A 14389-nucleotide genomic window follows, 5' to 3' on the forward strand; every position below is an offset into this window, starting at 1 on the left:
TGCTTTTTGGTAAATCACACCAACCCTATGTTTACAGAAGAAAAAATGAAGTCTTCAAAGAAAAGAATACCATGCCTACTGTGAAACATGGAGGAGGCTCACTGATGGTTTAGGGTTGCTTTGCTGCCCCAGGCACTGGGTGCCTTGAATGTTATCAAGGCACAATGAAATCAGAAGACTATCAAGGCATGTTGGAGTGAAACATACCGCCCAGTGTCAGAAAGCTGTGTCTTGGTTGCTGGTCATGGGTCTTCCAGCAGGATAATTACCCCAAACATACATCAAAAAGCACCCAGGAGTGGATGAGAAGAAAATGTTGGATTGTTCTGAAGTGGCCTGCTATGAGTCCTGATCTGAATCCCGATGAACATCTGTGGGAAGAGCTGAAACTTGCAGTTGGGAGGTGGCACTGGAACTGGAGCAGTTTGTTCAAGAAGAGTGGGCTGAACTACCAGTGGAGAAGTGTAGAAACCTTATTCAGAGTTACAGAAAGTGCTTGACTACAGTTATTGCCTCCAAAGGCTGTGCTACAAAATATGTTTTACTGTATGTGCAAACGTCCCATGGATGAAAAAGAGGCTGCCACTGTTGTTAAGTAGTTGCTAGGATACAGACCCTTACAGACCAGACTGGAAAACCCCACCTACTTGCTGAGAGGCACATGTTGTTAGCTTTGTTTCTTTTCTTTCTTTTCCTTGGTGGATGGTGGATGTTAAACAATGTGTCGCAGTGTGTGAATGTCTACCTGGTTGGTGAATTATATATACGAAATATGTATTTCCTGTTTATTTCAATTGTAATCAATTCCTAATTCCTGTATTTTGTGTTATGTCTGTAATTTCTGTTCATTGCAGACGACTGGTAGCACTGCCCATTACACCATAAGTAAAGGATGTTAACTGCATCAGATGCCTTGATCTGAGTTATTCACACTCCCCATAGGTTGCTTAGGTCTCCACTATACTCTCTAACTGGAGTAATATCTGAAGTGTTACTCAGTCAGCTAAATTAATATCCAAGAGGTAACCTTCTCTTTGTAATAAGTGGTCCTTCGAGCCAGATTGAGTAATTGCTGACGATAATGGAGCCTGAGGATACCTATGTTGGTGCCCATCCACAAATGGTACACCAGAGACCTGCCAGGGAGATTAGACCTCCACCACACTTGTCGGATTAAGCTGTTGGCTACCTCCCCATGGCTGAGCTGCCTCCAACAAACCTGCCCCAAGAAGATAGGGAGACACAGCCCAGTTTGTTCCATAGTCATCTATCTTCAAAGCCCAAGTCTAATGTGCCACATGCACACAGCGGCTCTTCCTCATCCAGTAGGATAGGTGAGAGTGGTCTCACAGCCTAGCAGGTTGCAGTGTTGAATGAAAAGGTTAAACGTCTTGAACTGAAGGAGCTACATCGACAGATTGAGGAGGAAGACCATGCTGAACAGGAATGCCAGCATTTAGATGCTCAAGCTAGAGAGGCAATGCTCCACCAAGAGATAGCCCATAAGAAACGGGAAGTTATTACAAGAAGGATGGAGCAGCATCGTCGCCTCAAGATGAAAGAGATTGAGTTCGAGAGAGCACGACTTTTATCTTCATTACCACAGGAGGGAGATGTAGGTGCATTTGCCTTAGTCCCAGATGCCGCTGTAGGTACTGATAAGTGGACACAACCACATTGCCCAGAGTTACTCGTGAAGCAGACTCCTCCCACTGTCCCAACATAGTCTGAGAATATTGGGAAAGTACCTCTCAAACCGCCAATGACAGACCATCATGCTGCTGTTCCAGAGTTTCAGCCTCAACTACCAACAAGTGTTTAGGGCTGCAACCTCCAGGTGGTCGATGGAGATTCCAGAGAGCATAAGGACCACCCTTATTCCACCTACCCCCTTCACTCCACACCTCTTGATAACTTGGCTTGGGGGCAGCTGTGGCTCAGGAGGTAGAGCGGGTCGTCCACTAACCGGAAGATCGGTGGTTCGATTCCTGGCTCCTCCAGTCTTCATGTCGATGTGTCCTTTAGTAAGATACTTAACCCCAAAATTGCTCCTGATGGTTGTGCCATCAGTGTGTGAATGATTAGATTTCTTCTGATGGGCAGGTTGGGACTTTGCATGGTAGCCCCTGTACCCATTCAGTGTATGAATATGTGTGAATGGGTGAATATGATTTGTAGTGTAAAAGCACTTTGAGTGGTTGGAAGACTAGAAAGGCGCTATACAAGTGCAGTCCATTTACCATTTGATAGCCAACATGACCCCCAAATTGAGTATGCAGCAGTGTCTAATATTCAGTCTTCGGATTCAGCACACCCTGCTACTTGTACTGTTACAGAGGACGATAGGGCGCCATCTCCTGTGTTCAGAGCATCTTCGCATCCCCAGATCCAGTATAACCCTGCTCAATCCCATTAATTCCTCCTCTCTCTTAACAACATATTGAGCCAGCCAACATTGCGACATGGAGTTTGCAGTCTCTTCATGATGCCATAGGTAGGCCAATGCCATTCTCTCCTAATGTAGCCCGCAGAATATCCAGCTAACAGGTCCCTTTCATAGCAGGCACCAGCCTGCTCCGCCCTACCATGCAGTATCTGCTGTGATGTATCCACCAGCTGGTTCCACTCCTGTACCTTACCTTGACCTGCTGATTGCTTCATCATATGGTGTTCTGAAGCCTACATTGCCTACCTTTGAGAGCAGCAAAGAGAGCGACTTTGCACTCCTCAAGAGGGTTCTTGACAACCTCATGAGCAACCACAAGCACCTGAATGAGCCGTAAAAATACCAGGTGTTATTGGGCCACTTCAAGCTCCCGAGTGCATTGAAACTTGCCAAGGCATACATGCATGACCCAGAGCCTTACACTAGAGCACTCCAAGCTTTGCCAGCCGCACCAGCTAGTACAAAGCAGCGCACAACCACCCACTTCAAAGAGAAGACCACAACAATCTATCTCAACACCAACCAAGAGAGAAGAGAAGGTCCATCTCATCAGCATCCTAAGAAGGACAATAAGGTCAGGCCTTATTGCCCATATTGTGACACAAAGGATAACTTCCTCAGCGCCTGCACCCAATTCAAAGCCTTCCCCACTGAAGGTTAAATGGATCCAGGAACACAAACAGTGCTGGTGGTGTGCACTTGCTCATGTACCGGATTCTTGTACCCTGAGGAACCCTTACAATACCTGCAAGGAACAGCATCTCACTGTCCTACACAATGTTGCACAGCAGTGCAATCAGAGCATTCTTATGGTCCAAGTTCCGCCTAAGAAGCTTTATATGGATCGTCCTAGTCATCCAAATAAGGTGATGCTATAAGATCATAAAGGTCATTCTCAATAATGGGAAACAATCTATGGAGACATACGCCGTCGAGGATGATGGTTCGGAGCGCAGTATTGTCTTGCAGCCAGCCGTACAGAGCTTAAAACTGAAGTCTGTTCCAGAAACTCTACTCTTGCGAACTGTCCGCCAAGACATCCTTCAGATCCAAGGAGCTAGTGTGTCTTTAGAGATCTCCCCAATCTCCAAACCCTCACAAAGATACTGGATACACCATGCTTTCACCGCTGATCACCTAGGGCTATCTGAGCACTCGTATCCTGTTGAGTCACTTCAAAGGAGGTACAGACATCTCTGTGACCTACCTCCTCTGCCAGCGCATAAAGACCAGCCTCAAATCCTCATTGGATCTGACATGGCCCACCTACTGGTGCCCTTATATCCAGTGAGTAGTAGTCCACAAGGGGGCCCCATTGCAGTCCGGACCAGACTTGGTTGGGCATTGCAGGGTCCCGCAAGCCACATGGAGAGCCCAGGGCACAAAAAGCAATGTCTCTTGACCAAGGTAGTCAACCCAGAAGCTGAGCTTCACCACCATGTTGAGAAGTTGTGGCAGATTGATGTATTTTCTTACCTCAACCAGAAGCTAGTGACCAGATCTAAACAAGATCAGCAAGCCCTAGAGCTCCTAGCATCAGCCACTACCAAAATAAAAGTGAATGGAGTAAGTTGTTATGCTACCCCCCTCCTTTGCCAACCTAATCTCCAGGATCTGCGAGCCCCTAAGGAGGCAGTTCTGCCCAATTCTCTGAAATTGTGAAAGAACACTCCTCAAGGACCCATATCTGGCAGAAGTCTACTGCACAGGGATGTGGAAATTCGAACAGAATGGATATGTGGCCAAAGTACCACCTTAGGATGTCGAAAGGTCAAAGGAGTCCTGGTATTTGCCTCATCATGCAGTCTCACACAACAGTAAAGACAGGATTGTCTTTAACTGTTCGTTCACTACAAGGGACAGTCATTGAATAGTTAGTTGCTCCCAGGGCCCACTCTCAGTCCTTCCCTCCTTGGAGTGCTTCTTAGATTCCATCAGCGACCGGTGGCTGTCAGTTGGGATATTAAAGCCATGTTCCATCAGGTAAGGCTTTTTCCCACTGACAGGCCACTGCTTTGCTTCATTTGGAGGGATTTGGTGAGGACTGAAGAACCAACAGTGTATGAGTGGCAGGTGTTGCCCTTTGGCATGACGTTCTGTCCCTGCTGTGCTACCTACGCACTACAACGACATGTGCAAGACAACAAGATAGGCAATGAAGACATCTTGGAGTCCATCAAACAGGCGTTGTACGTGAACAATTGCCTACAGAGTCTTGGGACAGTGAATGAAGCCCGGAACCTGGTGAACAAGATAAGGGAACTGCTTTCTGCAAGTGGCTTTGAGATTAGACAGTGGGCAAGCGATGACATTATTGTCATAGAGCACCTGTGAACCAGTGAAGCTAGATCTCAAAGTTGCGAGCTGTGGCTTTCTAAGGAAAGCCCTGACCTCCAGGAACCCACATTAGGCCTGCGCTGGGACTGCTTACGAGACACCCTACGGTACAAGAGTCAAACACTAGAATCTTCCTTGCCCACTTTGAGACACATACACAAGGTGCTTGCATCCCTGGTGTGATCCGTTGGGTTACTTACTTCCGTACACTACCTGTGCCAAGGTTTTGGTACAAGATCTCTGGAAGACTGAGCAAGGTTGGGATGACTCTATTCAGCAGCAAGACCTACTGAAAAGATGGCAAGCATGGGAAGTCGAGCTATGTGACCTGAACAAAGTGGAGATTCCTTGGTGCTACAACCCACCATGGGCCGACTCTGCAACAGTGACGAGGGACCTCCATGTATTCTGTGACGCATGGCAGAGAGCTTATGAGGCAGTTGCATACTTGCGGATTATTGACGAATAAGGGCATGTCCATACAACCTTTGTCATGGCAAGATATAAGAACTTTTAAATCAGTATTATTTGATATTATCCCTATGTAGATTATGGTAATGACATTATTGTACTAATTCCTGTATTTTGTGTTATGTCTATAATTTCTGTTCATTGCAGACCACTGGTAGCACTGCCCATTCCACCATGAGTAAAGGATGTTAACTGCATCAGATGCCTTGCTCTGAGTTATTCACACCCCTTATAGGTTGCTTAGGTCTCCACTATACTCTCTAAAAGGAGTCATATCTGAAGTGTTACTCAGTCAGCCAAATTAATATCCAAGAGGTAACCTTCCCTCTGTAATACTGTATTAAATAATATGTTAAACTGTAAATCAAAAGCAAAGTTTCAGTTATATTCATTGTGAAATAAAGAATAATGGATACCATATACTTCTGTCAGTTTCAACTTAATATAGAAATTAGTTTAGTTTCACAAATAAGTTTTTTTTTAAAAATGTGGAAGTGTACCAATATTTTCAGCCACATCTGTATATGAGATTTCATCAGTCTGACTAAAAATATGTGGGTATCTTCCTTTCTCAAGACAGTGTTTTCCTGTCGAGCTTGGTTGGAGGGATAGTAAAAAAACTGATAGAGAATATTGTTATACAGTGTCTTTGGAAGATATCCATTTGATTTGACTAGGTCAGTCTTCTGAAGTCTAATATTTGCTTTGGCTGGACTTTGAAATTCACACAAGAACTGCAGATTTTGTCCTTTGTCACTTACATTGTAATTGCAATTAATAAGAGATGTCTTCATGGGTCACCCTTTGCCCTAATGGTTAAGACACATACCATATAACTACAATGAGGGGACTTGTGTTGCATGTCATACCCCTCTCTCTCGCCCTAGCTTCTTGTCTCTACAATGTCTGTCAAATAAGGACAAAAAGCCTGAAAGAAATCTTTTAACAAAAGAAGAGATGTCTTCATGGTATGGACAGGAGGAACAATTACAGTGACCAATAACTCTTTCAATATAAACTTAGCACAAAAAGTAAGGAAATTAGTGTTTGGTAGATTATTTCTTTGTTGTAACAATGTTTCTTGGCAATAAATCTTATACTGTTGGAAAGCCTGTTTATTTCCCTTTTAAATGGTGCCACATTTATAAGGAACATGCATTTGTGGGATGAGCAGCAGAGCTGAGTATGTAGGTTGCGCCTATGAAAAATATGCCAAATCTTCTTTGCCAATGCCAAACAGCTTATTCTGCCATTGACTCTTGTTTGGTGTTTGGTGGATTGGATGATTGAAGTTTGAAGAAACAAGACATATTGGCAATTTAACAATTTATTCATTTAACAAACAGGAGCCTCAGTAGCGTGTGGAAGAACCATACACAGCCACAACAGCCTGGCACCTCCTCCTCATGCTGGTCACCAGCCTGGTCACACATTGCTGTGGGATGGAATCCCATTCTTCACCCAGCATTTGTCGCAAGTCAGCCAACGTGGTTGTTTTGGTCACTCTGGCACGAACAACACGCCCAAGCTGATCCCACAAGTGTTCAATGGGGTTGAGGTCAGGACTGCTGGCAGGCCATTCCATCCTCTCCACTTCCAAATTCTGGAGGTAGTCTCTGATAAACCCCGCTCTGTGGGGGTGAGCGTTGTCATCTTGGAGGATAGAGTTCGGTCCCAGACCTTGGAGATATGAGATTGCCACTGGTTGCAGAATCTCATCTCGATATCTCTCTGCATTGAGATTGCCTCCAATGACAAGCCTCGTTTTTCTAGTGAGGGAGATGCCACCCCACACCATCACACTGCCTCCACCTAAAGATCAGTGCAGCAATCAGCATAGCGTTCTCCGCGTCTTCTCCACGCTTTGACCCTACGATCCAACTGCCATAGGCATAATCTGGACTCATCGCTGAACATAACATTCTTCCACATGTTCAGGTTGCAGTGCATGTGTTGCCGACACCAGTGCAAACGGGCCTGACTGTGAAGGGCAGTCATGGCAGGCCTCCTGGCAGCCCTATGAGACCGGAGATTGGCTGCGTGCAGTCTGTTCCGGATTGTCTGGGCGGAGAGCCGTCGGCCATATCATCCTGCAAACCTTGACTGCAAATCTGTAGAAAACAGCCTATGGTACCTAAGTGCTGACAGAGTGAGGAAACGGTCTTTTTGGGGTGTCGTCTTTTTGGGACACCCACTTCACGGCCTGTCTCTGACATTCCCCGTTATATGGAACTTGGCCTTCACTTTGGAGATGGTACTAGAGCTCACTCCAAATAATGCTATCCAGATCAGTCAAATGTGGCATGCAGATTCTTGGAGCAGACACCTACTGACCACTGTAGCAGGGCTGTGAAAGAAAACTGAATAGTAGGTTATCATTTGATGTATTTCTTGTATATATCATACATGTTTCAGATAGTGTTTAAGTTCAGTTTAGTGTTAGTTTGTGTTTCACACCTATTCGAAATTTCTCTGTGCTATGTTTATTCTAAACTTAGTTCTTTGCTGTGTAAGATGAGGCAGTTGTGTATTCAACAGTTAGTTTATCCTGTTGTACTTTTACTGAGTCAGTGATAAGATAAACTATAGTTATGTAGATGTTTATGTGTTAATCTGATAAGCTTTTAGAGGATAGTGTGGTTTGTTCTTAATTTAATATGGTACTAATGTTATTTTGTGATGTTACTTGGTGCATGCTTGAGTGCTGTCTTTTATGGTCGTGAAAAAAGACTGTTCCTGGGTTAGTTGAACTTTTGACTTTTGTTTCTATCTGAGGGTTGTTTGCTGACCTATAAGGTTAGAAAACAGATGTTTTAAATTAGTATTTAAGGGACTGGCTAAGTGCCAACTTTTCAGACAAAGAAAAGATAGCTAGGTGGTATGTAGCTTTGTCTCCAGAACTATGATGCATTATACTTCTGATTGTACTATTTGAATACATTATTTCATAACCAACAACAACAACAATGCTCTCTTTGTTTGTTTATTAAGTGATCAGCAATTTCCCATTACAGGGCCGATGCTCACCTGGGGGTAAAAGAAGCTCAAAACAAGAGTCAATAGCAACAGCAAAATAAGCTGCATTGGCAGAGAAGATCTGGCATATTATCATGGGCGCAACCCACATACTCAGCTCTGCTGCTCATCCCACAAATGCATGTTCCTTACAAATGTGGCATCATTTAAAAGGAAAATAAACAGGCTTTCCAACGGTATAAGATTTATTGCCAAGAAGCATTGTTACAACAAAGAAATAATCTACCAAACACAAATTTCCTTACTTTTTGTGCTATGTTTACGTATGAACACGTGAGTATCATATGACAGACTTGAAAAAGTGTGAACCTATTCTTAAAGGTACAAAGCAAAACACTCTGAGTTTTGCCATCACTGACTGACTAAATATGGGCAAAACATGTGTACAGTCTTCAGACAGACATTTTTAGATGTGGTTGTAAAGATTTAAAACGAGTGGTGTGTGTGTGCGTGCACATAGGTAAATGAACACAGCCCATATGAATTGAGCAGCCTGTGTTTGTTGATTCAGCTCTGACAAAACGCATAACTGTGGGATCAGTCAACAATCCCTGCAGACATAGACACACACAATTGTAATGTCATTGGTAACTCAGTAAGTATTGCTGTTGATAAGTTCCCTTTTATATCAGCAATAGTGGCAGTAGTGGTAGTAGTATATATAGTAGTGGCAAAGGTTAGAGCGTTAGTAGTAGTTGAAGCAGTAAAGCTCATTTTGTCCTTTTATTAATTTAATGTCCCATTTAATTCTTTCTTGGTTCTTCTAATCTTATATTTATTTAACAAGCTAGAATATTATTGCTAAAACTGCAACTGTCATATAGTAATTATCACTATTTTTATCAATATTATTATTAGCAGTAGTAGTGATTATATATATTATACTCTTTCACACACATTCACACTCTGTGGAAATATAGAAAACAGCTGATCATCACAAGTTACCCAGAATGACCCAGAATGAACCCATGACAGTATTAATCCAGTAAAGTAAGGAGACATGGCAGATAACCCCCCCCTTGTAGAAGTGTGTTTTCCCTCTGTTTGATGCAGTGGAATGGACTTCCTGTTGTGCATCAAGGCTCAAATGCGTCAAGTTGCATGAAGACAGACAGGAAAACACAGGAAACACAGCTTTGCCTTCGGAATGAAAGCATGAATTGTGCTTATACACAGTACCAGTCAAAAGTTTGGACACTCTTTCTCATTCAAGGGAATGGGAAGGTGCATCCAAACTTTTAACATGTGCTATAAGTCAATAAAAGAAAATTGACTTATAGCACATGTTAACATTCACAGGAAAATAAAAGTTTCAGCAATCTAAAAAACAAGATGTGCTTTGGAAAATTGTGTTCAGCAATGTGTTCTGTAATAAATGTGTTAAAACATTTTTATATTTAATTTATTATATTTATATATATTTATTATATATATTCATTCACTCTGAATTCCAACCAATATGTGTCCATACTGGCAGGTATTGAAAAGTTTCAAGTACTGAAAGTTGGTATCAAATGCTTGGTCAGATTCTTGTTTACTGATATTTTTGATCAGATATTTCCTGACTTAAATCACAAAATGTTTTAAATGTTTAACTATATTTTATTTAGGCAAAGCTTTTTATTTAACATTGATGCATTGAACAGTAAATGAGGAAGTGGCCTAAACATGGTTATTTACTCAACTAGTTCCTTATGAATGTATTTTTCTGTTGGATAGAAGTAGCCCAGTAGTAAGTATATTGAGTCTAAACATAATCAGCCTGTAAATTTGCTAAAATCAACAAATTCAAATAAGAGATATAGACTACATGACCTCAGTGGTTGCAACAACCTTGCCTCAGTTTGTGTCTTTCAAGTACTGTACTACCATTCCATTCACACAGAGCTAGTCACAGAGCTAATCAATAGGTTTTCTGGAAAGTAATTACCCAGTGATATTTTTTAAAAACCCAAAATGTCATTAAATAACACTTAACTGCTGGTCTGAAGGCATTCATGGATTTTGGTTTGCTCTGTGTTTCCCTTGTGTGTTCCTTCACTCCTCCTGTGTTCATGTGCTCTTCCTCTCACCTGTCCTGATTTCTGCTGTAATCATTCCTCCTGTTCGTACTGGCTATTAAAAAATCCCCTTCAAATGTGCTTTCAATGTAAGTGATGGAGGCCAAAATCCAGTGTGTCCACACAGTCATTTAGTGCAAAAATGCATTTAAAAGTCAATCTGAAGCTTATATGAGGCTTCACCTGTCTGAGTCAGTCATATCAAGTGGATATGTGCCACACTAATCTTTTTAGCATCAAATTCCCTCTTTGTGTTTCCTCGGACAGTGTTTCCCTGTTGAGCTGCAGTGGAAATATAGTAACAAAAAGAGGGACTTTGGCACTAAAATGACTGCAATGTTGAAAGATATCTACTTGATTTGACTCATTTGGACGGCTGAAGCTTCATATTGGCTTCAGATAAACTTTTAAATACATTTTTGCACAGAAAGACTGTGGATTTTGTCCTCCATCACTTAAATTGTAATTGCATTATGAAGGGATCTTCTTAAGGTCAATATGAACAGGAGGAATGATTACAGCAAGAAAAACATGTTTCAATTTTCATTTGGGCTCTTGACTGTTGTTTTAAGACTGACTTGAAAAATTGTGAACCCGTCCTTTAAATTTGGCTACATGTTCTGTCCCTTTTGTCCTTAAACACAATTTATCAAAGGCTGCGATTAAATAAAGAACAGTTATGTTCACCTCAACTCCACCCTACCAGGCAGTGATGCTTTTGTTTTGAAAGGGATTAACTGGACGTCGGGTAGGCTGTGACGTAATTGATGTCGACTTGTGTTCAGCTGGCTGGGACAAGCCTCGCCCGCGATGACACATTTCTACACATACACACACACACTCACATAATCGCGGCCTCTCCCTACTTGTTCCCGTGTATCTCCTGATTTATCGGCTAAAACAGGCAAACGAAACGCCGTTAAGACCGAAACTAAATTCAGTCTCTCTTGTAACTGCGCTTTGTTTCTAACGGCCGCCAGGCTTCGGTAACAGTTACAAGTCGGAAATGTGGTTCAGTTAATGACGACTTCTGTTCGGCTATGGAGGGGAGCTCCTGTTAGGAAGACTGAGAATTTAAACCAGTTTAAAGTTACTCCGTCGGTGGACACGGAGCACAGGAGGCTTGTTAAGTGATTGGCGTCATCTTGATCCGTGTTTTCGTCAGTTAACTCACAGAGGTCTCCCAGCAGCAGCCATGGCAGGAGGACGGATTGCTCTCGGACTACTCGCCCTGGCGTGTTTGCATTTCCACCGCTGCGGTTCCTTCAACCTGGATGTGGACAAACCCTCTGTGTATACCGGACCAGAGGGAAGCTACTTCGGCTTCTCGGTGGACTTCTTCAAGCCCTCAAGCAACCAAAAGTAAGATTTCCAGCAGAGTGATGTTAGATGATGATAATAATCAACATGTAGGCTACAGCGTTTAAACACGTCGGGCAACAAGACGTCTTGTCCATTAAAGCAACGTCTTTAATTCAAGTATTCAGGATTCATAACGTCCGGTTAAATCGAAACTACACTTTTCGTTTTTTATGTTTTTAACATGATGATGTTAACTGTCAATGGTATAAAACACTCTTAACTATATGTCTATAGATTTCCTGTTCCTGTTTCCTGCTGTATTCATTCAGTATCTGTTTGAAAAGATAATGATAGAGGCAACAAAGTGGCTCTTAACAGCAATGTCAAAAAACAAGTTTATTATACATTTAGTTTATTTCGTCCCTAATTTATGCCCACTACACAAACTGACTGCAGGAGTTCTGCTGAGGCTAAGTGCGTCCCTGGTGCTAAACAGCAAGTTTGCACCTTACTTTAAAAGCCAAAAGAAATAAAAATAGTCATAACATTGTAATATATCTCCAGAATTTCATTCAACATATGTTTGTGTGCATAATTTCAAACAAACTGTGGCCTGAATACCAGAGGAAACTATTCTTAAGTTTATTTTGATAATGTGCTTTTTTTCTTTCTCTCTCAAGCTTTCTCATTGGCTAACTTAAATGTTTTGTATGGGGTCAGCCAACTCAGTCTTTTTGCACTGTCCATGTTTAAAAAGTCAATTTCTGCTTTCACCTTATAAAACAACATATTTTGTGGCTCCATTTTAAAGTTAATTGTTAGATTGTCAACTAAGATGCAACACTAACCTTATTGATGGATTACTAGAGTTGTTATTTTACTGTTGTTTTAATCTCATTCCGCTGACTCTGCTTCCTAACAATCTAAAAAGCAGCCATAATAAATCAATAAAACTGACTCAGTCTAAATGAACCACTGTCCTATAAACAGCGCAGAGTCTAACAGAGCCAAAGCCCTGTGAAGTGTAAACAGTTAACATTTTTTTCTCATGAATTATAATCCCCTGAACAGCACTTTTGCTTTACAGCCAAGCTAGGAAGATAAATCCTGTTTCACTCTGGACACTGGTGAAAGCTTTCGTACGGCACTGCAAATTGAGCTTCATGTCACAGAGCAGCACTTGTGATATTCGTACAGAGGGGTTAACTTAAAAAAACACCAGCATAAAGTGTCTAAGTAGTGTAAAGGAGAGCTCTGTCTAACAACTTCATTCCTGAATCTCCCATTGGTGTGACTATATCATGTGAGTCACATCATTTTCATACTCATCAAACCATTCACTGAGTCCTGGTACCCTGCATCTGCATTGGTTTCCACGTACTGATCTTTTGGGGTTTTTATTTGCCACCCCTCTGTATATTGTATCTCATGCTGAAATGATTAGTAAATACTTTCTGTCACTCGATGAATCCACTGTTGACAAATTGTTTCAGCACTAACTTTTTCTTAGAAAAAGCTTGTTTTGAGCTCCTCTCCTCTCCTCTCCTCTCCTCAGGTCAGACATTCTGATTGGAGCTCCTCGGGCCAACACTTCATCCCCCAGCAGTGTTGTGGAGAGAGGAGCTGTGTACAGCTGCCCTTGGAAGAGCTCCTCAGCCTGCCAGCAGCTGCAGTTTGATAACTCAGGTAACAAAAACTCTTATGTTTCACATTTCAAGGCAGCTATGATGACATTCCCAGAATAACCCAGCTTTAGCTACACAGCTGTCTTATTCAAGTTAAGCTATTAACCATTAACTTAGATACCCTGAGGCCCTGTTGCCTTCAGTAAACTCATTAACCCTCGACAGCAACCACCCTCTTTTCCCCCTTTCTGCTGCTTTTTTTTGTAATGTAAAGAAATCATCATAATCCTAATCATAATTTTGTGTAACAATGTATGTTAACATAATTCTTACATTTAATCTTAATGTGTACCTTGTCCATCGCAGCAGAATTTATCAGTCATGGTTCAGTCTTTTTCTTAGGGATTTGGGAAACTTTATCATGTTCTTCACTGTGGCCACACAGAGAGGAACTAACTTATGTTAGGGTTAGTTAGAATAGCCTGCTTCGAGCCATCTGTAATTCTGCTCACATTTCTGATTTACTCAGCAGTTCAAAGAGGTCTGGTGTGGTGCTCACTGATTTTTCTCAGTTGGAAAAACAACTGACCCAACCAGAGCTGTGTTGGCAGGATTATTAAGGTGAACTCCATCGCCCTATGAAAGAGCCAGAAAAATTGTGACATGAAAATCACTGCAGCTGCACAGCTCGTTGTCAGACAACTTACAGAAATACATTGAGTTAACATATTTCTTTGATCAACTTGAAAGACGTTAAAGATCCCCTCTGGACATGGTATAAAATACAGAAATACTCTGCTTTGAAAACTTTGTTGATTGTGTCTATCTATATCTCTCTCTATTTTTTTTCAGCAAAAAATGTTCAATTTACCTCATTAAAATCCTTAAAATTACAAGGGCTGTAGTCTCCTGGTCAATTAGTCCGACCAAATTCTCATTGGACAAATAATTGCTGTGTTACTTTCATAAGGAAAAAAGTGCTACATCAATAGCCTTCCAGGATTAATCCATTATTTCCTGCAGTGGGAGAGACAGACTAACAAATTACCTGTGAAAACGGGAGTGTATTCAAAACACCCCTGTTGTTTTCAGAACTTTGAACTCGCCTAATC

At 41.8% G+C, this 14389-nt stretch overlaps 1 protein-coding gene across 1 annotated transcript in view; it reads left to right on the top strand.

Annotated features, from left to right (window-relative positions):
• The first annotated feature begins 11125 nt into the window (after nt 1-11125).
• itgav (integrin, alpha V) overlaps nt 11126-14389 on the top strand; it is an 81506-nt gene continuing 78242 nt past the window's right edge. The window contains exons 1-2 of the mRNA XM_044366219.1: nt 11126-11712; nt 13208-13338. Of these exons, the coding sequence (XP_044222154.1) occupies nt 11546-11712; nt 13208-13338 (298 nt within the window). The 5' untranslated portion in view covers nt 11126-11545. The remainder of the gene's footprint in view (nt 11713-13207; nt 13339-14389) is intronic.

Source organism: Thunnus albacares, chromosome 11, assembly GCF_914725855.1.
Source record: "Thunnus albacares chromosome 11, fThuAlb1.1, whole genome shotgun sequence".
Classification (NCBI taxonomy): domain Eukaryota; kingdom Metazoa; phylum Chordata; class Actinopteri; order Scombriformes; family Scombridae; genus Thunnus; species Thunnus albacares.